The 27,971-nt window shown below is 35.5% G+C and overlaps 1 protein-coding gene across 1 annotated transcript; it reads right to left on the bottom strand.

Annotated features, from left to right (window-relative positions):
- Positions 1–247: 247 nt before the first annotated feature.
- LOC110867115 (serum response factor) lies at positions 248–27,971 on the bottom strand. Its single transcript, XM_022116252.1, has 4 exons — positions 27,830–27,971; positions 5,001–5,144; positions 4,875–4,927; positions 248–475 (listed from the first exon to the last, which is right to left on the bottom strand). The coding sequence occupies exons 1-4, from the start codon at positions 27,969–27,971 to the stop codon at positions 248–250; spliced, it is 567 nt and encodes a 188-aa protein (XP_021971944.1).

The following is a 27,971-nucleotide window of genomic DNA, read 5'->3' as shown; positions in this document are numbered from 1 at the left end:
CATGTTTACCACAATTGATGAATCAAAACCACAAGAGCAAGAAACAACAAACCATATGTAGCTAAATAGAATCATAAACCAAGAAACAAATCTTCCAAACTAAATACATAAACTAAACCATCAAAACCTCCAAATCAAACATCATTAAAAGATCCAACAAAGAAAGGTCAACAAAAAAGTCAACAAAGTAAAAAATCAACCACCAACCCCCAAACCCCAAAACCAACATCAACTACTTTTAATCAAATCAAGAAACACATGGAGTAAGCTTCCAGTTCCAACCATACCTCGAACTTGAAAACTCGTAAAGCCGACCGGTATTCGAAAAGACAATAATCCCAACTTCAGCATCACACAACACAAACAGTTCATGAGCTTTCTTCAACAACCTAGCACGCCTCTTAGAAAAAGTCACTTGTCTGGTACTCACATTCTCAATTTTCTTGATCTCAATCTTTCCCCTACCCATCTTTAACTAACAAAATCAAATAACACCCACAACCCAGATCACAAAACCGATCAAGAAACACAACCCAGATCCCCAAATTAAAATAGTGAATGGGTGGCGTGTTATAAATACCAAAAATTTCTAATATTTTGTGAGAAAAGATCCAAACTTGACCACAACAAATCGACTTTTTAGATCTGCAAGTGGCATGAGTGGTGGTGGTCGGCGACAGGAGTGGTGGTGGTGAGGAGATTAGGTTGTAGGGGTTTAGAAAGAGAAAGTTGAGAGTGTGTGAGTGGTTGATTTATAAATATAAATTATATTTCCTAGAGTTTTTCCTTTTCTAAATATATATTTTATTTAGTAAATAGGTAAAACTACAAAGTTACCCTTAAATGAATAGACTTAACAAAAAAAATTAACCTAGTTAGTGATAAAGGACGAAACGTGTAATGTGTTTTCCAAATAAAGGATTGTGACTGTAATCAATGTTGTAGAAGGCGCTAGGCGCTAGTCGGGCGGTGAGGTACCGCCTAGGGATTAATCAGGATTAATAGGGATTAATCGGGATTAATCGGATTGGACTTTTTAACTATAATTTTACAAATTTTTATATATATATATATAGATAACTTTATACTTTTTGTTAATAAATTTACAAGTTCAGGAGATAACTTATACATTTTATTAATAAATTTAAAAGTTTAGGAACCATACGTAAATTAGTGAAAGATAGAGGGGGTTAAATGTTAAAATACCTAAACTTAAATGTTAAAATAGGTTTATAACTAAAATTTGGGCTTTAAACCATGGGCCAGGTTTCAAAAATTGAGTTTTTTGGGTCAAAAATCATGGGACCGATTAGTCCGATTTTGACCGTTTTTGTCCGACTTTTACCGACTTTGACCGATTTTGAACATAACCGATTTTTTTTACCGATTAGCTTAAATTTAGGCAGTAACCCACCGACTAGCGCCTAGGCGCCGATTAATCGGCCGCCTAGGCCGATTTCTGCAACATTGACTGTAATTATTAAAGTTAAAGGTTATCCATTGCAATTCAATACAAATATAAAGAACGTAAAGTGTAATTTAGCCTTATTGTTATTGTTATACTATTAGCTTAGTTATATTTAACCACCAAAAGTTAGTTATTTAGCCACCTTTTGAAAAGGTGTGATGGTTAACGGCTACCAAATTTATGATGTATAAATTCTGCGTTTTGTCTCTTTGACTCGTTTCGCTACCAATAATTATATATATAAAAGGATATATAGGGGAAGGTTCATTTGAGAAGAAAATTTTATTGAGAAGAAAAAGAATAAAAGGGTACAATTGTAAAACATTAAATAGTTTTTTTCTTATCTCATTTATTATTGTGTTTGACTAATTAATTAGTCATTAAGACTATAATCCTCCATACTAAATATTTTTGCCTACACACATCAAAAGTTATCCTACACATTTCGAAATTTATCCTACACATATTGAAATTTGTCCTACACAACTCGTAATTTATCCTACACGCCTCGTATTTATCCTACACTATAAATGAATTTTTATTTTTATTTTTTATGAAAAATATATATCTTAAAGATAAGTTACAAATTTAATATAGTTAGTTATTAAAGATGAAACTACCAATTAATGATGTATGTAAGTTTACTAATATACCCTTATAGTTACATTAAGTACAAATATTAAATGAAGTCTAATGAAGTATTCCTATTGGTTGAAATATCTTCTTTTTTCTTCTTAGAAAGAATTTCTTCTCATTTGAACCCTCCACTATCTATATCAAGCTATGGACTTAGGGTGATTGAAAAGGTGTGATGGTTATTGCTTTCTTCCAAGGTTAATATCAATTAGATTGGATCTGTATGAACTACAAAGAGACATGAACCATTGGGTAAATGATAGGAATAATATTGCAATTCAAAGGTCCAGTTCTCATGAAGGTAAAAGGACAGGTGGGGTGAAACATGCATGTGCACCTAAACAACGATCATGAAAAGCTGATACACAGTAAAGATTCTACTGATCACTCCAGTAATCAAGTGGCTAGAGATATAGGTTTTGATGGATCTTGTGGTGCTTGTTTTTACAAAGTTGAAAACGTAAGTCTTTAATGTTTGTCAATGAAGATGATGGAAGAAGAATGGGAAAGGACACCAGTAAGGATAAAAGGGAAGAAAAAGTTTGATGCAAATGAAGAATGGCGATTATTGAATGAAATTAGGAATGACTAAATTATTTTGGATGAAATATAGGATTTGTTACTTCGTGGATCTATGTGTTGCGTTATCAACCACTGTTGGTTAGTTTGTGGCTCTACAGCCGAGGTTTTTCACTCCATGGAACAATGACATCGTAATGGACGGATGACGATCTTACAAACGGCCATTACACAGCGGCCATTATATATGCAGCTCGTATGTGGCTGCTTTTTGAGGGTAAATCCGTGGTGATGCCGTCCTTATCTATTAGGTTTCAATCACAAGTCCTTAATCCCTTTATTTGAAAAGTAAGAATATAACTGTAGTTATTATATGTAACACATTAGTTGTTTATAACATTTTTCTAAGAATGAACAGAAAAAGGTTTTCACATCCAATACTCATGGTTGTTGCTGGGACCATATTAATGCATGAGTAAGACTAAAATGAGGCTTTTGAATTCATAAATGCTGAAGGGCTTTCGAACTGTGGAATCTTCTTGGCATTTTACAAAAAAAAAAATATTTATTATACTTTTATTCGATGTATAAGTTAGTGGGGTGGGGTAATGGTTTAAAGTAGGCAGGGTTGGATAATAGACTAAACAACTAGGTAATGGTTAAAATGGGTCGGATTGGGTATACGTCCAAACGGGTTGGGCTAGGCCAGTTTACATCATGGTTACGGTATATACAAGTCGTTAAAAGACAGCAACAAAGCTCGGGAAGCGAAGATTTGACAAGGGATACTATTTGCAGTATGAAAACGTGACTCAGCTCCTCAAAGTTGGTGTTTGACCTATGTAAAGATAGTAATCATGTTGATTATTGTTGTACCTGTTTTCATCAAAGAACAAGGCTAAGCGCGGTGGGGGTGGCAAAAAATAACGTGTGATAGCAAAAAAATAACGCGTGGAAAAAAGAAATCTTCCACCGCCACCAAAACATTCACGAGTGATAGGAGAAATACCGTGATAAAATCAACGCGTTATGGGGTTAGCGTGATAAATGGATGTGAGGGGGTGTGGGGGTTTACTGTTGGGTGTTGTGAGTGATCAAAAAATGGTTGATGACATGGCGGAACTTGATTGGGTGCTTGTGAGTGATGGAATTCTATCACTAGTGACCACCCCCACTCTTCTAATGCACGTACATTAGAGTATACCATGTGAGTTTTTAGCTATTTCGAGATCAAGGGAATGCTTTAAGAAGTGTAACTTAACCGACTTCATCAATTGTTTCAGTTGATTAAAGCGAAAAGGCGAAGCCTTGGCAAAGCATAGAAAACATTTGGAGAATATTGTTTATTAGCTGGATCACTTGTTGATACCTGCCTATGTACTATGTTTTGTGCATTGTTTTTTTTTTGGACTACAAACTCAGTTTAGTATGAGAGTTCAAATTTATTATATTCATTCAAGGTACACTTTGTTTTGTTCTTTAAAAGGCAGAGCTACTCATTTTGTATTTTGGGTCATTTCACATAGTGATTGAAACCTAATATAAAATACGAATTGAATTCCTATGGTTCTGGGACATGAATAGTATTCATGTCCACAACCCCATATAAAGCCATCTTCTTTGGTTGATACCACTCACTTGAATTGTTAACAGATGATTTAAATCAAGTTATTTATGAGCTCCACTTTTAGTCAATAGTTTCTCTAAGTTAGGAGCTGGTATTCGGCTTTGTTAGTAATTAAATAGCAGAGCTATTTCAAGTAGGGTGTTATATGGTTCATGTTTGGGGGTTGGTGGGTCGAGCTTAACACAAACTTGAAAATTATTTAAGACACATGAAACTTAACACGACACGAGTTCTTGCAGGTTGACACACACAAAACATGTTTAACCTAGAAATCCCGTTTATTGTTTTTTTTTATTTTATTTTTTTTTTATTTTTTATTTTTTATTTTTTTTTTTTTGCATATTGGTCTCAAAATTTACTATCTTTGACTAAATACAAGCGTCCACAAATGTTTTTTTTATGTTTAAACTATAAAACCCAACACTCTTCCATTTATCTTTAAAATTTTGTCAATTGGATACTGCAAATTCTGGTCATATAGATATAGACGTTGACCATGGAAGATTTTTCATAACAAGCTAGTGTGTTAAAATTTTCTTGTTAATGTGTTTGTGAACCACACCAAAGCTACAAATAAGAAAATTGATGGACGTAACGTAACTATACAAGTATTTATAAACAAACTAGAACAAGTACCGCGTTGTAATTTCTCACCGTCGCCGCATGGCGCGGGTTTTCTATTAGTATTATAAAAATATATTAATTAAAATTTCTTAAACAAAACCCTAGCCCCCTCCCCGTTTTTCTCACCTGCAACATCACCACCATCAACCACGGCCGCACCACCACTGCCGACGTCACCCTCAACTCCAACCTTCCCTCTTTCTCCTCCGGCACCGTCATCTACACCATCCCAATTAGTTTCTCCAAAAACCGCACCAACTCCACCACTGACTGTTGACAAGGAGCAATGTATCGAATTGAATTGTTTGAAGAACTTAATAACTACAGGTAATGGCCTTTGTAATTCACTTCTTGAAATGACATGAATGACTCATCTTTTTAGCATTCTTATAAGATTAGCTCCTTCCTTATGGATTTATTAAAACGAAGGTGTAAAAATGTTGTTTGTAATCTCTTTATAGATCTGCTAAGGGTTTTCAATTTCTTGAATATGAAGTTTGATCTTGCAAGTTCAATTTACCACCTTTGTATTACAGTGATGCGGTTGAAACACATATACCTAGCCTTCATGATAACTATAAGTTTTATTTCTACCACTTTGATAGATTTTAGATCAAGATGGCAGCATTGCTATTGAGAATCAAGTAGTAAAGCAATATTCAAAAGGAGTTTACAATGAACAAAAAGAAAACCGTGCAATGATATAATGGGTAAAGTTCTTGTACAAATAATCTTAACATACTAAACATACAAATTGAAGGAAAACTCAAAAAGACAAGGTGGCATTTTTGTAATTATCAATAACTATCAAAGTTACTCTACAAATATACCTAAAAAAACCTAACCACTCCCCCCACCCCCAAAAAAAACCTAAACCCCCCACCCCCAAAAACCTAAAAAAAAACCTACCCCCCCCACCCCCCAAAAACCTAAAAAAAAACCTAACCCCCCCCCCCCCACCCCCCACCCCCAAAAACCTAAAAAAAACCTAACCCCCCCCCACCCCCCACCCACCCAAGCTAAAATGCTAAAAACTAAACCCCCCAAAAAACCTAAAAAAATCTAAAAAAATAAAAAAAAAACACACAAATTATTTTATTTTATTTTTTTAACATTTTTTATTAAAAAATCGCTACTTTTAGTAGCAGCCAAAAAAAAAATTTTTTTTTTTTTTGCTAACGAAATGTAGCGATTTTTTAATAAAAAATGTTAAAAAAAAAATTTGTGTTTTTTTAGGTATTTTTGGTTGTAACTTTGATAGTTGGTGGTAATTACAAAAATGTCACTTTGTCTTTTTGAGTTTCCTTCAATTTGTATGTTTAGTATGTTAAGATTATTTGTATTTGATCTTTTGCCATGATATAATATGCCAAACTTCTCTCTTTATGTCTTCAGTTTACAAAATGTAGCATGAAGAAAACCTTGGTAAATGAACAATTATAATTGTTCCATGATGGTAGTCGGAAAATCATTGAATTTTCAAAGCGTACACTTTACTAGATCAATGACTTAGGGTGGAGTGAGTGGTCGAGTGTTTAAGTTATTTTCTAGTTAATAATATCATGTCATGTCAAGTCCTCACTTCACTCTTCATTTTGCACTCAATCACCGCCAATGGTCAAACACATGAAGAGTGGTAAAGAATTTTAAAAAAATGTGATTGGTTGAAAGAAGTTGGAGCCCACCATTCACTCTGTCTCTCTCCTCTCTATCTTCTCTTCCCACACATCGGTGTATACTCACCGCAAACACCACTCCCCACTCACCGATTTGAAGCTGGCATCCCCATCACCGCTCCGCAACCCCCCTCCCTGATCAAGTCCCCGAGACCATACCGTCCCCCTTAGCATGTGATCATCCCTAAATTTATTAAATAAACAATCCAATTAAACAATAATTTTTTTCGGTAAACCGGAAATTATGTAATATTGTTCCGGTAATAATATAGCCATTAAATTTGATAAGAAACAAATTAGTTTTGATATACACACATTAGAATATATATATAGTGGAGGGCATAAAGAGGGGACGTTAAGGGTCATATGACAGTCATATCAGCAAGGGGGCGTGGTAAAAAAAGTATGGAGTGGGAGGAAATGAAAGTGGCTTTTAAAAAACAACAAAATTAAATAAAGTATCCCTCCACACGCCGGTGGGAAGTCTCCCGCCCCCATCACCACGCCAAGACATAGGGTGGTGTGCCGACGTGATGAAACCTTCCACATCACCACAACACCTCCCATTCCTTGTGTTCTTAGAAGTCAAAGTAAGAAACAAATGAATTTTTACAAATAACAACAATAATAATAGTAAAATAGTAATAGTAACAATAATGATTAAGAAGCATACAATCATTACAATGTACTAACCAAACGGGTGGACCTTGCCAGATGCAACATCTACTGGTACATACAAAGCATCAAACATGATGAAAATCGATGAATAATCCAATAAATATAAAACAAATAACAAACACCTATCATGAATAGAAGTCTCATTCATCCGGTATCAAAGAAAAAAAAGCCATGATGGTGTCCTTATGGGGTACATAGATTGCAGCTTTCAACCCATCCCTAATTTGATAATCAAACAGTACACATATTACAAACTTTAGATTATAGTAAAAACTAACAATCAATAAGAATTTATAAGGTGCTATTTGTTTTTTCTGATGTAAAATGTCTGTAGTCTGCGGATCACATCTGCAGGCATCTGCAAGAGAAGATGTTGACCAAATGTCTACAGTCTGCAAGAAGAAGAGTGTTTATTTTTTTTTCTTCAAAAACAACTTCACACACACAACACACAACACACACACACACACACAACAGTTCTTTCTCTGCTCTCTCTCTCTACAAACTCTCTCTCTCTCTCTACAACCACCACCGCACCACCTCCGCCATCACCCTCTCTCTTTCTCTCTCTCTCTCTATGGTCTCTCTCTCTCTCTCCGTATACAGCCCTACTATTGCCCTGAATTGTGCCATTGAGATCGAGTACTTTGTTCCACCACATCGGAATGCCACCCCATCATTGTCGAAAGGGTCGCACCTTGAATTGAAAGTGAAGGTGCTATAGAATTCCATAGTGCACTCATGGACGGAACAAAGTCTAGTGGTTAGGGCAATCCATAGTGGGCCGGTAACGAGGTTGTCAAACCGGTCAAGTTGGTTCACCATGGCTAAGAGATCCGTGCACACTTGTCTTGGGTATTCTTCTGGTCTTGTTTGAAGTATGTCATATCTGGCCCTAGCATTGAGCTCATTTACGTTGAATCTTGTGAACTTCTTCGACATCTGAAAGAATACATCAAAAGTTAGCATGAAATAATGAAACTTTTCGGAGAAAACTGAAAACAGTGGGCTGGACACGACCCCGTGCTCAGCGGACACGGTCCCGTGTCCAGGCGTCTGTTACTCAAAAATTCCATTTTTCGACCCGGTCCTGAAAACTTGAAAATTTTTGGTCAAGTATGTGCGGTTTCCCCCGAAAATGAAACCCAACTGCCGATTTTCCCAAAACAAACCGTTTACCCCTTCGATTTTATCTTTTTCGGTTCAAAAACAAGGGTTTGGGGTTTTCGTGAGAAATCGGGCAAATCTATCAACAATACAAGTGGGTTTACTTTTCATAACACTAATCTATACTAATGCTATCAGATCTAAGCAAAAATTTGAGGTTTGATCCGGATGAACTTCAAGAACCCTAGATTTTCCCCAAATTTTTGATGTTTTAACTACATGCAAATAACTAATCTAACTACTAATGATGATACAATCATACCTTGATGTTGTTAAAATGAGAGGAGACGTCGAAAATCTGCGGAAAATCGTTTGGACCAGAGCGTTTTGCGGGGAAACGGGGCGTGTGGAATGATGTAACTGTTCTGAAAAAGGTGTCCAGCGGACACGGCCCCGTGCCGAGCAAGGTTTTTTTTATTGTGCTCGTGTGAGTGCCCTGTTTTCCTAAAACTTGGTTAGAAGACTTACCAGTTTCGATGTTCATCCGCTTGTTCGTAACCTACCAGGTATGATGTTGATGCCTTTATTCGTCAACCGTTCAAAGCGAGATTTCTTCCTCCTCATCCTCAATGAATCCTTGACAGAGTTTCAGCCGTTGGCCATTAACTTTGAATGGAATACCATTTCGAGATTTAATTTCTACTGCACCGTGAGGAAAAATATGGGTGATGGAAAAAAGTCCTGACCACCTAGATTTTAGTTTACCCGGAAATAATCGAAGTCGTGAATTAAACAATAGAACTTGATCTCTCACTCGAAATTCATTAGGTTTAATGTGTTTATTGTGTAAATTTTTCATTCTTTCCTTATAAATTTCAGAGTTAGAGTATGCATAATTCCTTAATTCGTCTAATTCACTTATTTGACAAAATCGATTTTTACCTGCAAATTCTAAATCCAAGTTTACATTTTTTATTGCCCAGTAGGCCTTGTGAGCTATTTCTACCGGCAAATGACAACTTTTTCCATAGACGAGCTTATATGGGGTTGTGCCTATAGTTGTTTTATAAGCAGTTCGAAAAGCCCATAAAGCATCATCTAATTTATCGGCCCATTCCTTTTTATTTAATGCTACGGTTTTTTCAAGTATTCGTTTTAAACCTCTATTAGTCACTTCGGCTTGTCCGTTTGTTTGAGGGTGATATGTTATTGAGACCCGGTGATAGACCCCATATCTAGTTAAGATTTTTTCGAGTTGATGATTACAAAAATGGGTACCTCTATCACCAATTAATGCTTTAGGTGTTCCAAAACGAGAGAATAATTTTTTCAGAAATCTTACCACGACTCTTCCATCATTTGTTGGAAGTGCCTCGGCCTCGGCCCATTTAGACAAGTAATCTACTGCCACAAGTATATATTTGTTTCCTTTTGACGGCGGGAAAGGTCCCATAAAGTCGAGTCCCCACACATCAAAAATTTCACAAACAAGAATGCCATTTTGTGGCATTTCGTTTTTGGAAGAGATATTACCTGATCTTTGGCAAGCATCACATGTCTTAACTAGACTTTGCGCATCTTTGTAAATGGTCGGCCAATAAAATCCTGAATCAAATACCTTTCGTGCGGTACTAGCGGCACCATGATGTCTTCCGTATGGAACTTCATGACAATGGCGGAGAATTCTTCTTGCTTCACTACCATGTACGCACCTTCGGATGAGTTGGTCGGCACACATTTTGAAAAGAAAAGGATCTTCCCAAAAGTAATGCTTCACATTAGCAAAGAATTTTTTTCTTTCATGATGTGGCCATCCTTTGGTGACTATACCGCTAGCTAAGTAGTTAGCATAGTCCGCATACCATGGTTCTTCCTTGTATTCCACCATTTCTAGGGACTCTGTTGGAAATTTTTCGTTGATTTGCTCGTCCCTAGTTGCCTCCAAAGATGGGTCTTCTAAGCGCGAAAGATGATCTGCAGCGGTGTTTTCTGCTCCTCTTTTGTCTTTGATTTCAATATCAAATTCTTGGAGGAGTAGAATCCACCTGATCAAACGGGGTTTTGCGTCTTGTTTCTTGAAAAGGTATTGAATGGCTGCATGATCTGTATAGACTATTGTTTTAGAAAGAACAAGATAAGAACGAAATTTATCAAAAGCAAATACCACAGCTAGTAATTCTTTTTCAGTTGTTGTGTAATTCTCTTGTGCATCGTTAAGTGTTTTACTAGCATAATAAATTGGGTGAAAATGCTTCTCTTTTCTTTGTCCCAAGACTGCTCCAACTGTGTAACAACTCTCACTAAAATTAATACTTAGTATGTTAATTATCTATTAAGAAAACCCTAATTAAGACACCCAAGTGATTCTGCACAAACCCTAAAATTTTCAGAACAATCGGAATCAGGATCAGGGCCCCTAAAACCCAGGGGGGGGTAAACCCTAGTGGACGATTATCTAAATAACTAGTTGTCGAATTCGAATTTGGAGAAATCATCAACTCAGCAGGCCTAGTCCCACACGTGGCAACCCTATGACCATTAGGTGTCCTTTACGGACCGTAAGGAAAAAAAGTCTTACGGTCCGTAAGCATGTCAAAATCAGTGTATAAATAACAGACATTGGCACTTGATATTCTGCGTACGTTCGACGAAGAAATTCATTTTAGGCACTGAGTTACGTTCTGTTTACCACAATTAACACACACGATTCACAAATCGCTGCCGCAATCAGGGTAATAACTCGATCGCTATTACGATTCAACGTCCGATCGAATGAAACTATCCAACGATTGTTTAAGTGCTGCCCAAATTGGGTTTATACCTTATCATTCATCGTGATTTCAACTTGAATATTTGAGTATTATCCAAATCCGGACTATGCTCTGTTATTCGTTGTGAATCCGCTGAATATTTAAGTATTGCACTTTGTTAATCGTTGTGAAGATTTAATCTCGTGAATTGTCGTAACTGCTGTATTAGTTACTAACCCAGTTTGTGTGCATTATTATTTAAATTAAGTTAACCAAAGCTAAATCAGTAGGCTTATACACTGCTCATTAAATCTGCAATGTGAGTCATTCTCTTTTTATCAACTGTTTTACAATACTCCAAATTATTTTTCAAAAGTTATAATTACAGGGACTAAGTCGTGGATATCTGGAATCACTGGCTAGTGGGGTATTGTGCACATTACTAATTTTCTCCCAGTTAGGTTCATTGACCTACTAGGGATAATCATCACTATTTGGGTTCATTGATCTAATAATGGTATGACCATCGTCACCATTGTGACACGGCGCCAGATAAAAATAAGATATAAACCATTGTAATCGCTCTTATGCTGTAATTTTATAACTAAGGGTCATTTTATAAAACCTGAATGAACTCACTCAGTATTTCCCGCTGACAAAACCTTTTTCAAACATGTTTCAGGTGATCTGCTATGATCTAGGGAAAGTGTCGTGAAGCACTACAAGCTTAAGAAAGTGGCTCATGATAAAATAAAGAAACATGTTTTGAAAAATAAAAGATTTCCCAGTGAAATCAAATGATTGTAAATTACCGGGGTTTTATCCCTAAATTATGTAAACAGGCAGTTTTAAATATTGATAGATCCTGTTTTAAAAGACTTCCGCTGTCGCCTAAATTAAATACCACGGGATTTCTGTTCCGCGGCTCCTGAAACGGGTCAAACCGGGTCGGGGGCCATGACAGAAAAAGGTGGTATCAGAGCCACTGATCGAGCCACTAATTTAAGCTAATTAAGTATTTAGAAAATACTTAATTCTTATTAATTGCTATTCTGTGATTATGTGTTTTATTATGTGACTAATTGTGTACAGTATGGGCAGATCTTTATATGCTAGCCAATGTAGCGATTAATGCAAATCCTTAAATGATTTGACCCAAGTTTTAGCACCTTTATGATCTACTGTCTAGAAACCTTATTCAGTAAATAAATAAATTTACAAATAAAACCTAGTGTGTTTTAAATTTCAGTTGTTTTGGTAGTTACCCAGTATGAAATAATATTTAAAAGTTTTTCTATAAAATTTTGTTATAAATTTTAACTTAGTAATTGTGTGTATTTTGCTAAACAGCATGAGTGACTTGTCTGACGCCCTTCAGAATTTAAATCTCTATCCAGTAAGAATAGAGGTTTCCAGAGATTTCAATAGGTATATACCAGACATAGAAGAACCTATAGAATTCAACGCTTTACCTCTCGAGAAACCCAAGCCTAAGAAAATGGAAATTGGTGAAAGTTCTAGGCAAATTGAAAGGTTACCATCTCAGGAAGAGCTAGATTTTATATTGGCAAGCTATAATACTATTAAGCCTGTTAATGAAAATGTTTTTATTCACTTTCTTGAAACACAACTACCAATGAACTTAGAACCATCTATTCCAAATCCTTCAATCCACTCACAAATAAACGAATGGTTAACTAATGAAATACAGTTCCAAAACAATCCCTATAAGTTTTTTCCTCAGTTCAATCCAGAACCTTTATCAAATCCACCAATGAGTAACGATAATATGGCTGAACTCCGCCACTTTGGTAAAGAACTAATGGATACTGGGAATAGGATCCAAGAGATTGGGGGACAGATCTCTTGGAAATACGATGAGAAGGAACGTCATTACTAGAATATCATCTGACAAAGGATAGGGGATTTATGGAACTATGGTTGTGTAATAGTAATAGTAAAAATCAGTCTGTAAAATAACCTAAAATAAAACTTTGTAAGATAATGGTGTGTATTGATGCATACTATTAAATATAAATGGAAATCAAGAAATCAATAAGTTTGGCTATATGCGTATTGTGAAATTAATATAATTATTTTATGTATAATTGTTATTATTAATACTAATAAATATATTATCAGATGGAAAACGCTAGTAATGAACCAGTTAATGAGGTTAATCAATTTGAGCAACAACCGGGGGATCAATATATGACTAGGCAGGATATACAAAATATCGTTGCTCAAGGGATAGCCAACGCTATTCCAGCAATAGTTGCTCAAGGGATAGCCAACGCTATTCCAGCAATCGTTGCTGCTGTTAAAAATCCAATAGAACCACAACAAATCGTTCCTAGCAAACGTATTTCTGAAGATAACTTCAGTAATAGCGTAAACGGAGGCAATAATCATACTAATCATGAGAATGAACCACGGCAAGCTCCTCCCCCTAAGAAAATGAAAGCTGAAACGCTTGGTTACACTTACAAAGAATTTCTTGCTTGTAAACCCACTGAGTTTGCTGGCAATGAAGGAGCGACTGCGGCACTGCATTGGTTAGAGAAAACCGAGGCAGTAATTGCCATAAGTAAATGTGCTCAGGATGATCAGGTCATGTACGCGTCAAACCTTTTCAAAGAAGGGGCGCTAGAATGGTGGAATACGGTGTTACAAGCAAAAGGAAGAAGGATGGCGTATGCTATGAACTGGGAAGAATTTAAGAGCTTTGTAGAAAGAAAATTCTGTCCCGAATATGAAAAGGAACAAATGACAAATAAGTTTTTAAACCACCGGATGGTGGATGTAGATTGTCGAAGGTATACTTCGACATTCTTCGAGTATGCTGGAGTAGTACAAACCCTGGCTTCGCCAGAGCCGGTACTTATTTCTCGTTATATTTGGGGATTGATTGCTGAAATCCGTAATATCGTCAAGGCTGCGAAACCTAGCACGATTGATGATGCGGTGGATTTAGCCAATACTCTGACTGACGAACTAGTACGGACAAGAGAAGAAAATAGAAGGAAGGAAGTAGCCCAAAAGATTACCCAAGGATTCCGTCCGGGTAACCATAACAATTTCAGAAAGGAGGGAATGGGCAATCTTCCACTAGCCCATTTTGCAATTCTTGCAAAAGAAAGCATTTTGGAAGATGCAAAGGATATTGCAATTTTTGCAAAATTCCAGGGCAACAAGAAGAAGACTGCAGGAGGAAGAGATTTTCAGTCTGCTACAACTGTGGAGAAGCTGGACATCTTAGGCCAGATTGTCCAAAACTGAAAAAACTATCTGACAATAAAGCCAAACCTGCAGAATGAGCAAAAAGGAATGTAAGAGCCTTCCAACTGACTACTCAGGAAGCAGAGCTCATTCCAGATGTGATAGTTGGTACGTTCTTAGTTCACAACGTTTACACAAAAGTATTATTTGACTCTGGTGCAAACCAAAGTTTTATAAATATTTCATTCTGCCAAACTCTTAACTTACCTTTAACCATCATTAGGCAAATTTCTACAGTAGAAACGGCAGATGGGAATTCAGTTAAAATAAATAAGGTTCTGCAAAACGTAGAAATAAAACTTTTAAGTCATAAATTTCTGCAACCCCATTATCTATGAAATTAGTTGAATTTGATGATGTGTTAGGAATGGATTGGTTAGTAAACAACCATGCTTAAATTATCTGTGATAAGAATTCCATAAAAAATTTGTGCACCCACTGGAAAAGTAATAATGATTACAGGAGATAAGCCATGTAAACCCATAAAGTTTATATCAGTAATGAAAGTTGCTAATTATGAACAAAAGCAAGGAATAGTATAAATGATTTCAGTAATCATTAATACTAAAGATAAAGAACTTAAGGAAATTTCTGTAGTTTCAGAATACCCAGATGTATTCACAGAAGAATTACCAGGGCTACCACCAGATAGGGAGGTAGAATTTAGGATTCATCTAATTCCAGATACTATACCGATAGCCAAGGCACCTTATCGGTTAGCACCCACAGAAAGATTAAAACTGAAAAAAATTAATTAGATGAATTATAAAGTAAAGGTTTCATACAACCTAGTTTATCCCCGTGGGGGGGGGGACCATTGTTGTTTATTAAGAAAAAGGATGGTTCGATGAGAATGTGTATTGATTATAGAGAATTGAATAAGGTTACAATTAAGAATCGATGCCATTACCTAGGATTGACGATCGTTTCGATCAACTTCAAGGAGCTAGATATTTTTCTAAGATATACCTACGTTCCGGATATCATCAATTGAAAGTACAAGAGGAAGACATACCTAAAACTGCTTTCAGAACTAGGTATGGTCATTACAAGTTTACAGTCATGCCCTTCGGATTAACGAATGCACTTGCAATATTCATGGACAAAATGAATAGGATCTGTAAACCATATTTGGATAAATTTGTAATTATCTTCATCGACGATATACTTATTTATGCCAAAAGTCAGGAAAAACATTATCAGCACTTGCATGCACTCTTAACTTTGTTAAGAAAAGAGAAGCTTTTCGCCAAATTCTCGAAGTGTGAATTTTGGCTGCCAGAAGTACAATTTCTAGGTCATATGGTGAATCATGAAAGTATTCACGTAGATCCTGATAAGATAGCAGCAATTACCAAATGGAAGGTTCCGCAATCCGCAATGGAAATTAGGAGTTTTGTAGGTTTAGCCGGATACTATAGACGGTTTATTAAGGATTTTTCCAAGATAGTTATATCATTAACTAAGCTAACCTGTAAAACAGTTAAGTTTGAATAAGGACCTAAACAAGAAGAAGCCTTTAGGATCTTAAAGCATAAATTAACAAATGCCCCAATCCTAGCCTTACTAGAAGGAATAGAAGATTTTAAAGTATATGGTGATGCTTCAAAGCTAGGATTTGGAAATGTGTTAATGCAACGCAAAAAGGTAATTGCGTATGCATCAAGGCAATTGAAAAAGCACGAAGAAAGCTATACCACTCATGACTTAGAATTAGGAGCCATAATTTTGCCCTTAAGATTTGGAGACATTATCTGTATGGAAGTAAGTTTACTGTCTATACGGGTCATAAGAATTTAAGATATATATTTGAGAAAAAAGAATTAAACATGAGGCAAAGGAGATGGATGAAAATCCTAAGTGACTACGACTGTGATATTCAGTATAACGAAGGAAAGGCTGAAGACGGCTAGAGATCGCCAGAAGAGTTATACAGATAATAGACGAAAGCAGTTGGAGTTTCAAGTTGGAGACAAAATGCTATTGAAAGTATCTCCTTGGAAAGGAATTGTTAGATTCGGTAAGAAAGGAAAGCTAAGTCCAAGGTACGTAGGACCATTTCCAGTGATCCAACATATAGGACCAGTTGCTTATCGTTTACAACTACCAGGAGAGTTAGCTGGAGTACATGATGTATTTTATGTATCCAATCTCAAGAAATGTTTATCAGATGAATCCCTGGTAGTACCTCTTCAAGATATAGAGGTAAATGAAAAATTGAAATTTGTAGAGAAATCACTACAAATAGAAGATAGAAAGATCAAGTTTCTCAAACACAAACGACTAGTATTGGTCAAAGTCAAGTGGAATTCAAAGAGAGGACCAGAATACACTTGGGAGCTGGAATCAGAAATGAAGTGGAAATATCCTCATTTATTCCAGTAAATCTTGAGGACGAGATTTTTCTTAAGGTGGGGAGGATGTAACAACTCTCACTAAAATTAATACTTAGTATGTTAATTATCTATTAAGAAAACCCTAATTAAGACACCCAAGTGATTCTGCACAAACCCTAAAATTTTCAGAACAATCGGAACCAGGATCAGGGCCCCTAAAACCTAGGGGGGGTAAACCCTAGTGGACGATTATCTAAATAACTTGTTGTCGAATTTGAATTTGGAGAAATCATCAACTTAGCTGGCCTAGTCCCACACGTGGCAACCCTATGACCATTAGGTGTCCTTTACGGACCGTAAGGAAAAAAGTCTTACGGTCCGTAAGCATGTCAAAATCAGTGTATAAATAGCAGACATTGGCACTTGATATTCTGCGTATGTTCGACGAAGAAATTCGTTTTAGGCACTGAGTTACTTTCTGTTTACCACAATTAACACACACGATTCATAAATCGCTGTCGCAATCAGGGTAATAACTCGATCGCTATTACGATTCAACGTCCGATCGATTGAAACTATCCAACGATTGTTTAAGTGCTGCCCAAATTGGGTTTATACCTTATCATTCATCGTGATTTCAACTTGAATATTTGAGTATTATCCAAATCTGGACTATGCTCTATTATTCGTTGTGAATCCGCTGAATATTTAATTATTGCACTTTGTTAATCGTTGTGAGGATTTAATCTCGTGAATTGTCGTAACTGCTGTATTAGTTACTAACCCAGTTTGTGTGCATTATTATTTAAATTAGGTTAACCAAGGCTAAATCAGTAGGCTTATACACTGCTCGTTAAATCTGCAATGTGAGTCATTCTCTTTTTATCAACTGTTTCACAATACTCCAAATTATTTTTCAAAAGTTATAATTACAGGGACTAAGTCGTGGATATCTTGAATCACTGGCTAGTGGGGTATTGTGCACATTACTAATTTTCTCCCAGTTAGGTTCATTGACCTACTAGGGATAATCATCACTATTTGGGTTCATTGATCTAATAGTGGTATGACCATCGTCACCATTATGACATGTCACCATTGTGACACGGCGCCAGATAAAAATAAGATATAAACCATTGTAATCGCTCTTATGCTGTAATTTTATAACTAAGGGTCATTTTATAAAACCTGAATGAACTCACTCAGTATTTCCCGCTGATAAAACGTTTTTCAAACATGTTTCAGGTGATTTGTTATGATCCAGGAAAAGTGTCGTGAAGCACTACAAGCATAAGAAAGTGGCTCATGATAAAATAAAGAAACATGTTTTGTAAAATAAAAGATTTCCCAGTGAAATCAAATGATTGTAAATTACCGGGGTTTTATCCCTAAATTATGTAAACGGGCAGTTTTAAATATTGAAAGATCCTGTTTTAAAAGATTTCCGCTGTCGCCTAAATTAAATTCCACGGGATTTCTGTCCCGCGGCTCCTGAAACGGGTCAAACCGGGTCGGGGGCCGTGACAAACTACAAAGTCACTTGCATCACACATGATTTCGAAAGGAAATTTCCAATCAGGTGCTATCATGATAGGTGCATTGACTAGCATTTCCTTGAGGGTTAGAAATGCTTGATTGCAATCCTTGTCAAAGATGAAAGGCGCATCTTTTTCAAGTAATTTTGTTAGAGGTCTTGAAATTTTAGAAAAGTCCTTGATAAATCTCCTATAAAATCTGGCATGCCCTAAGAAACTTCTGATTGCTCTAACGGAGGATGGTGGAGGTAATCGAGAAATAGTGTCTATTTTTGCTCGATCAACTTCCATTCCTTCGCTTGAGATCTTGTGACCGAGCACTATTCCCTCTGTTACCATGAAATGGCATTTTTCCCAGTTCAGGGCGAGGTTAATTTCCTCGCATCGGGATAGCATTCGTTCAAGGTTATCGAGGCATTGGTCGTATGAGTCTCCAAAGATAGAAAAGTCGTCCATGAAGACTTCCATTGTCTTTTCTATCATGTCATGGAAGATGGCCACCATGCAACGTTGGAATGTTGCGGGGGCATTACATAGACCAAATGGCATGCGTCGATAAGCAAAAGTTCTATAGGGACATGTGAAAGTTGTCTTTTCTTGGTCTTCGGCTGCTATCGGGATTTGAAAGTAACCTGAAAACCATCCAAGAAACAATAAAATTTATGACCGGATAATCTTTCTAACATTTGATCAATGAAGGGCAAAGGAAAGTGATCTTTCCTTGTTGCTTCATTTAATCGTCTATAGTCTATACATACTCTCCATCCTGTGACGGTTCTCGTTGGTATTAATTCATTCTTTTCATTTGTTATTACCATCATACCTCCTTTCTTTGGAACTACTTGGAAGGGACTTACCCAGGGACTATCTGAGATAGGGTAGATAACTCCAGCGTCAAGTAATTTGATGACTTCGTTTTTAACCACTTCTTGCACATTAGGATTTACTCTACGTTGTGGCTGTATTACCGATTTGTAGTCATCATTCATTAAAATTTTGTGCGTGCACATGGAAGGACTTATTCCTTTAATATCTACAAGCTTCCAAGCGATCGCATTTTTATGTTTTTTTAAAGTTTAATTAATTTTTCTTTTTCTAAACTACTTAATTTAGACGAAATAATTACAGGTGATTTACCATCTTTGTCTAGAAAAGCATATTCCAAAGCTTTCGGAAGTTCTTTGAGCTCAAGGGGTGGGTCTTTAGGAGACTCCTTATTTGGTTGCTCATTTTGATCATGAACTTTAAAAGTTTGTTCTATGGCGACCTCTTCTTCAACAAAGTGGTCAATCTTTTCACTTGTATCGGGTGGCTCATCTTCATCTTCAATTAGGGGGTCATTGTTGCCAAAAGGATATTTCATTGAGTGCTCAAGATCTATGCTCCTTTTGAATGCCCCTAGTTGAAGAGGTAGATTTTTGAACTCCCAATTTTTCAAAGCTTCATGAGTTTTTACAAAAGGTCGTCCTAACACTAGAGGAGCGTCATCGAGGATGACAAAGTCGGTTGGGATTACCATTTGATTTGTTTGAACCAAGACATTCTCAACTACACCGATTGATTTTATTACTTTCCGATCGGATAGAAAAATGGGTATTTGAAGTGGAGAAAAATCACTAATACTTAATTTTTTGAAAATGTAGTTAGGCATTATGTTAACACAAAAATTTTTATCGATTGTGATATTACTAATAAAGGAATTTTGAAAGAAACATGGAACCAGTGTAATGTTAATTTCAAAAGGGTCTTCTTTTATTAGCGAAGTTTGATCATTAGTTAACATAACACTTACCATTTCCTCAATTTTAGTGTTAGTGTTTAACTCTTTTAAAAACTTAGCATGAGTTGGTACTAAATAATGATTTTCAAAAGAAGGTGACAAGAGATTAATTTCTTCAAAATTAGACTCTTTTTGAATTTTAACGCTATCGTCCTCACCTTTTTCGCTGTTTAACTCATGTGTAAGTTCTTCACTTATTTGTTCTTTCATTTTTTACTCCTCAACTATCGTTTCTTTATTTAATTCTTCTCTTGCGTGGGACTCCTCTTCCCTTGCGCGAGATTCTTTTATGTATCGTTCGATAGTTTTAAGTTTTTCTATTATCCTATTGGCCACTTCGGTGATAGAGAAAGGATCGGGATCCTCAAGACTTGAATCCGGTTGTTCGATCCTTGGTTCCTCATAGTACTCATATGAAGTAGATGGTTCACACCATTGTTCCTCATTGTAAGTATATGATGGATAAGGGTCGTAATTTTGTTCTTCATAATACTCATATGAGGTGGGTTGTTCACACCATGGTTCCTCATAATAAGAGTATGAAGGTGGTGGCTCATATCTTGATTCCTCAAAGTATAAGTATGAAGGTTCATACCTTGGTTCATCAAAATATGAGTATGAGGGAGAAGGTCCATACCTTTGGTCTTCATAGGATGTGTATGAAGTCGATGGCTCGTACCTGGGCTCCTCATAATAGTTGTATGAATTGGATGGTTGTAATAAGTTACAATATTGTACCGAGTGCGGGTTACCACAATTAGTGCAATAATCTCCCATATAATCATCCTCCTCATAGGTGTAGTTGTAGCCTCCTGAGTATTGATCCATAAGAATCACGCAGCAGACCACAACAGAGTCTCGGGACCAGAAAATAAAAATAAAGACGGAAACAGAAGCTGGACACGGCCCCGTGTTCAGTGGACACGACCCTGTGTTCAGGGTCTGTATCTGGGCGTTTTAATTAAAGTTGATGGTCTTGTTGAGCACGGGGGCGTGTTCAGTGAGCACGACCCCGTGTTCAGACTCTGTATCTGGGCGTTTTATAAAAAATATGCAGCACGGCCCCGTGTTCAGTGAACACGGCCCCGTGTTCAGGATACTGTAAATACAAACTAAACTAAAATGCAGAAAAAATGTGCTCGCGTTTTGAAAAAGTTTTGTAAAACTGATTAGGCCGTCGGTTTTAAGTTTTCTTAAAATCCTTGTGTCCCTGGCAACGGCGCCAAAAACTTGATGTGCGTTAGGTGTAATATGTTTTAGATGTATATTTTAAGCCCTTTTTACAATTTTTAGCCAAGTTTTAAATTTATAAACACGATATTTACTAACACTAAACACACATATGGGCAAGTGCACCCATCGTGGACGTAGTATAGTGTTGGTAAGATACCGAGGTCGTCCAAGTACACAAGAGCTTTTAGTACCGGTTTATCCTCAACGTCTAATCAAATCAAAATGTTAGAAAAAGGTTTTTAAACTAGGAAAATAAAACTAACTAAAATGCTGAAAAGTAAAATAAAAAAAACAGATAGACAAGATGAATCACTTGGATCCGACTCGTGTGTAGTGTAACCTTTGATTATTTTCGCACTTTTAAGAGATTATCTTAGTTATTGTAGTAGGCCCCTCTTTTGAAGGTGACGTTACCATCAACCCAGTAGTTTGAGTCAGCAAGGATACAATCCTAAAGGGTCGGATTATTGAAAGATAATTAATTAAGTTATTAATGCATAATGTGGTAGGCCCCTCTTTTGAAGGCGACGTTACCCTCGGCTAAGTAGTCTGAGTCAGAGGGATACAGTCCTAAGTAGCCGGGTTAAAGTTTTAATAGTAGTTTAACTTATGAGGGGATCAAAGAGTTTGGACCCCCGCCATCCAATACTGTTGGGTATTGAAGGAGGTCCTACTAAATTTGACCCAGGTCCTTTGCAGGATCTATACACTGAACAATGGCAAAACTCTTACCAAACCGTTCCCTTAACCCCCGACCAGGTAGCCAACATACCTCCATATAGACCGTGGAGATATGAATGGTGAAAATCTTTTATTTTATATAGACAGTAAAATAATGCCAAGACACCACGAACAAACGATAAGGAAGAATCACCTTCAACATAAGAAACTAGTAACTAAAGTCATTAATACAAAACCAATTAAAAAATGCAAAAGATTAAAAGTAAAAAGTATTACACTAAACACTTGTCTTCACCAAGTGTTGTAAGAGACTTAGGCAAACATGACCTTTGATTGTCAAGAACTCTTACGATCAATCTTGGATCCCGAGACGACTCACACACTCTATGATGGAAAATGGATGATGGTGGTGGATGATGGTGTTGTGATGGTGGTGGGTGAAGTGTGAGAGAGGTGGTGTGCCAACGGATGAGTTGCAAGAGCTCCAAGCACTCCTATTTATACGCTGAACAGAAGCTCGGGCACGGCCCCGTGTCCACTGGGCACGGCCCCGTGCCCATCCTACTCTCTTTCTTCGTTAAATGCATTTTCATTAAATGCATTTTTGTCTGCATTAGTTGACCACGCCCCCGTGTCCGCTGAGCACGACCCCGTGTGCAGAAGCATATCTGTACTATCAAGATTCGCCTGGATTTCGTGAATTTTATAGTTGACCACGGCCCCGTGTGGGCAATAGAAGCTTCTACCACTTTGTCTTTTCTGCTGACACTTGGGCACGCCCCCGTGCTCACTGAGCACGGGGCGTGTTCAGGCTTCTGTCTTCTTGTTTTGCTTGGGAAGATGCTGTCAGGAGGTCGGGCATGCCACGTTTGTTCCTTTTCTTGTATTTATGTTAGATTTAGCTTCCTTTTTGCTTCTTTTGTTCATTTGAGCTCATTTAATCCTGAAAATACAAAAGGAAGACAAAAGCACACTTTTTCCAACATTAGTACTAAAAAGGGTTAGTTTTATGCCACGATTGATGTAATTTATATGTTACATTTTATGCACATCATAGTGATCTTAATAACTTGAAAATAAATTTCACAGTTATAACCGAAATAAATATGCTAATCTGGAACAATGTACTTGTTATATTATTAGCGAAGCCATAAATCACACAATTCTTAAGTTGTGTATTTGATAACCATTTAGACGATGCTTCAATTTAAAACACTAAATGGTATCATATTGGGATATACATATCCCTTAATCACTTCCAAAATATTTAGGGACACACACCCTTAATTGGCAAATATATAATTTCCCTTAAGAGCAAATAATACATGTTATTAGCTTGAAAAATCTTCAAGTTCTTTATTATGTTTCACGTCATCATTGACTCGGTGTGGTCTAACCAGTCATGCCAATAAAGTAAATAATTATGATCCATAATATTCTGGTTTAGGATCATGTATGTGTTACTTGCACATATGTAATACAAAATGTAAGACACAAGAAAATGTATTCTAACCTCAAAGCTCAAATCATCATGTTATATAATCACTTCTTAGTTTGCCACTTTTGGTGGTTAATCTCATTATTAACATAATCTTCGTTTCATTTACGATGGTCGATCTCATTATTACTATGACCATCATTAAATTCCCAATTAGGTCCATAATCACAATGATCAATTTATACTCACATTCATTTCAAAGAATGGAGTTAAACCAAACAAACTTCATAATATTCATTATTTTCGCTGACATGTTGATATTAAGTCACGTCAAACCTTTGATACATTGTTATATAAAGAGCATATTTGAGGTGTGACAAAGGAAAATTGTTTTATCCGACTTTCTCTTGTAAATAATCTTCTCTTTGCAATTTTCATAACACTAATAGAGAAGTAATTAAATCTTTAAGTCATATAAGATTTATCAATCTAACATCTTATGACATGTTATAACATTACAATGAGATTCAGGGAGTATGACACTTCGGGTGTCGTATCTAAGCATATTTATGCACTTTTTAAAAAAATGATAATGAACCACAACTTTGGTTTACGTGACATTATAACATCTCACCATAAAACAAAACTTCATAATATAAAATCACTTACATGTGTATATACATGTTGTTGTATATTATTTTATCACGATATAACCAGAATATATATCTTACACAGAAAATATATATTACTCTACTTTTAAACATAAGGGTGGGGGTATAGTTAATCACTCAAGGGTGATTGAGGGATTTTCTACCCAATAATATTATGCCATGTCAACTCCCCAATCCACTCCCCATTTTGCATTCAATCAGGGGGTATGGTTAATCACTCTAGGGTGTTTGAGTTATCCCATCAAGTTTCCTGTTTCCATCACCCTTCTCCACCTTCGGTGACTTTACACCGATTTCTCACCCTCTCTCCTACTCAAACACCCTAACTCAATCATGGGGGTATGGTCACCGACCGATGACACCTACTCAAACACCCACTCCTCGCACATCATACCCCCCCACCCTAAGCAAATATCCCATCAAGTTTCCTGTTTCCATTATTCCTTAATAACGTTAACATATAATGATTTATTACTTGTAAACAAGTCTTTTCTATAATAAGTAATATTGTTATTTCACATATAAAAGGTATCCGACAAGCAACATAGATGACTCTTCTAAACATGATCACACCGAGCAACATAGATGGTCTTATAATTCTCTTATATACAAAATATCATGTTTAGAAACTATAGTTTATAGTTTATGCTACATCAATAGAACACAAATCTTTTAAATTAAAACTTTTACTATTCTTAACTTATTTAAATAATTGCATATTTAATACATACCACACATAACTACATCTTTTTTTTTTCTTTTTTCTTTTTGAACGACAAGTTTTCAAACACTTTAACTCCACTTTTATCTTGCACTTACAAGAATTTGAACCCAAGGTCATGGTTCGAATTATCTTATTATAACTCGCAAGTAAAATTATCTTATTATAAAGTTATTGTATAAGTTCCAAAAATAGCATATTTTGAACATATTTGGAATGATTAAATGAAAAAATATATTCACAATTTACTCTAACTTTCCAAACTTTTAAGAAACATACCTTACCAATTTACGTGTCCGTGTTAATGTTTGATTGAAAAATTGCAATAAAATACCAAATAAAGTGCCTCAATGATTAAAAAGTTCATAAACCGAATAATATGTGCTTATATAACTTACTTTATATAATTTATCTGTATAGCTTTCATTTAAGAAATTATTTATAAAACAATAAAGTTGATCATATAGGAAGTTAAGATTCATATCACGAACCACACAAACATTCATATATTCAGATATATGATTCATCATATATAATATTGCACATAAATTATAAATATCATGTTTAGCAAAAAGAAAGTTGATAAAAGATTAGCGTATGAAGTTTCAGTTTAAATACAATAATAATAACAATTTATTTAATTGATAAAAAGATATCTAATAAGGAAGGGCATGGGGCAAGAAACTAGTTTCAACAGTATACCCCTTTATTTATATGTTAAAAGCTACCACATATAAAGAATTTAATATTAAAAGAATATCAAATAATCAATTAGAGAAAGTAAAAGTTTACAATCTAATTTTCAAAAAACCATTGTGTTTCTCATCTATGATTCTTTTAATACATGGAGTTTTTTTTTTTTTAATTTCTGCCAAAATACTTTTTGAACATAATTAAATAAAATTTTATGATATTGATTTCAAGTTACAGTTTAGATCCAAAAGTTTAGTTTATGCTATTTGAAAATTCCTTTTCAAACCATCTAGGTGATACGTAGGATGGTTTTTGGATGTTAACAATAAGAAAAATATGTAACGTAGTCATCCAAGAAATTAATACCATAAACTAATACATGATTAATAAATAACGAAATCCCATGAATTCTTCTAAAACTTACTTGTAACATAGTTTGATTAGGCATTATATAGATCCAACTCCCAAGCGGAATTCGTGCTGATAACGTGTTGTGAAACAACGACCTACTAACCTAATAGCAAACCATAAGAGAAAGAGATGTAGGGAGAAATAGACTGATATTTCATTGATAAATATCATTTACAATGAGATACAATAGTGGTATATATAGGTGTACAAAACTTGGAGAGAAAGCTAATCTATTTTTGGTGTTGATAAGCACATTAATAATAAATATATTCATAACAATTAATAATAATATTAATACTAATTTTTAAAAATTATAATTATAGTAACGAATAGTTATACAACAAATAAAGTAAATTACACAATCGGTTATGTGGTTTAAAAGGGTAATTATTACATGAGTTTAACAAAAACAGTTAACCCATTAATATTGTAAAGTATAAATGCAAGAAACATAGAACATAAAAATATGATTTACATCAATTATTATTAACTTAAAAAATAAAGTTGTGTTTTATATCAATTGATGAATCATGTAAACTTAAATGATTGAAAATGTGAACCACCTTAAATACATTAATAAAATAAATAAAATAAAACAATGTTCATAAGACTAGGGGCGCAGCTTTGAAGGGTCAGGGGGCGTCTGACCCCCGAACTTTTCGTCCAGTAGTGTTATGTAGGTATGTATATTTCGTATAGAATTTTTTAGGTATATACGTTTTCGACCCCCTGTTTAGGATACCCCTGAATGTAGGTGAAGGTGATGATAAGATAAAAAGAATTTTTCTGATAGAAGGAAACAAAAATTCCCGGTCAAAAAACTTACAGCGGTAACTTCATAGAGTTTGGAGAAGAAGATGTATATTATATTAATCTGGGCATTGGGTAGGGATAAGATTTTTTACCGAAATACCAGTACCGTACCGATATCCTACCGTACCGATCATAAACGGTACCGGTATCGGTAATAGATTTTTCGAAATTCGGTATCGGTAAAAAACGGTACCGGTATCGGTAACTTTCGGTAAATACCGGTATTAATACTGAATTTAATAATGACTTTATGTATTTTGCTATTATCTTAGATTTCACTATGAAGTTATATTTCCTTGAACATTGTTTTACAAAAACCAATATCAAATTTCTTTTGTTTGGTTATTTTTAATCAATTATGATGAATTTTTAGACATGTTGGAATTTGGATGTTAAAAGTCGAACCCATGGATGTTTACCTTTTGATTTTTTTGACTACTTAATATGTTTGCCTTTTGTTTACATTCCTCTATATATTACTCTAGTTCAGTTAATAATGGATGGATGGGTTGCACATAAAATTTTTTTAGGTAAAACAATAGATGACACCAAAGCAGTGCCTATGTGGTAAAGTACCGAAATACCGGTACCGATACCGTTACCGAATCTATAAATACGGTACTGTAATCGGTGTCCACGTTTCCTCAATTTCAGTAATGGTATTTATGGTACCGGTACCGGTATCGGTATCGTACCAATCTCATCCCTAGCATTGGGAATAATGAATTAAAAAGGCAACTCTGTCAAGTCATAATTCACATTTCCAGTCAAACTTTCTTAATACATTTTTTTTGAAAGGTAACTTTCTTATTACTTAACCAATTTATTTTGTTTAATTTATTGTATACTACTTGTTTGTTTTATTTATTTTTGAGTAAACTGCCATTTTGGTCCCTGTGGTTTGGCCAGTTTTGCCACTTTAGTCCAAATCTCAAACTTATTACATCTGGGTCCCTGTGGTTTGCTTTTTATTGCCATTTTAGTCCAAATTTCAAAAACTCCATTTTTTGACTGTTACAACCTCCTATTTTGTCCTGTAGTGTAGGGGCATTTTGATCATTTTGCTTTTATTTTACATTTTCTTTATTAACATCATCCCCAAATAAATAAATAAATAAATAAATCATAATCATCATCATCATCCCCAAATAACTGACTCTCTGTCTTTTCTCTCTAAATCGATCAGATCCAGATCCACGAGGCTCTCTAAATCCATCAGATCTAGATCCACCATCGTCCTCGTCATCTCCGGCGTCGTCCCTACCGAAACTCAGATCCACCATCGTCATCGTCAT

Source organism: Helianthus annuus, chromosome 7, assembly GCF_002127325.2.
Source record: "Helianthus annuus cultivar XRQ/B chromosome 7, HanXRQr2.0-SUNRISE, whole genome shotgun sequence".
Taxonomy (NCBI): Eukaryota; Viridiplantae; Streptophyta; class Magnoliopsida; order Asterales; family Asteraceae; genus Helianthus; species Helianthus annuus.
The sequence above is the reverse complement of the archived record's forward strand: the minus strand, read 5'-3'. Positions and strand labels throughout refer to the sequence as shown.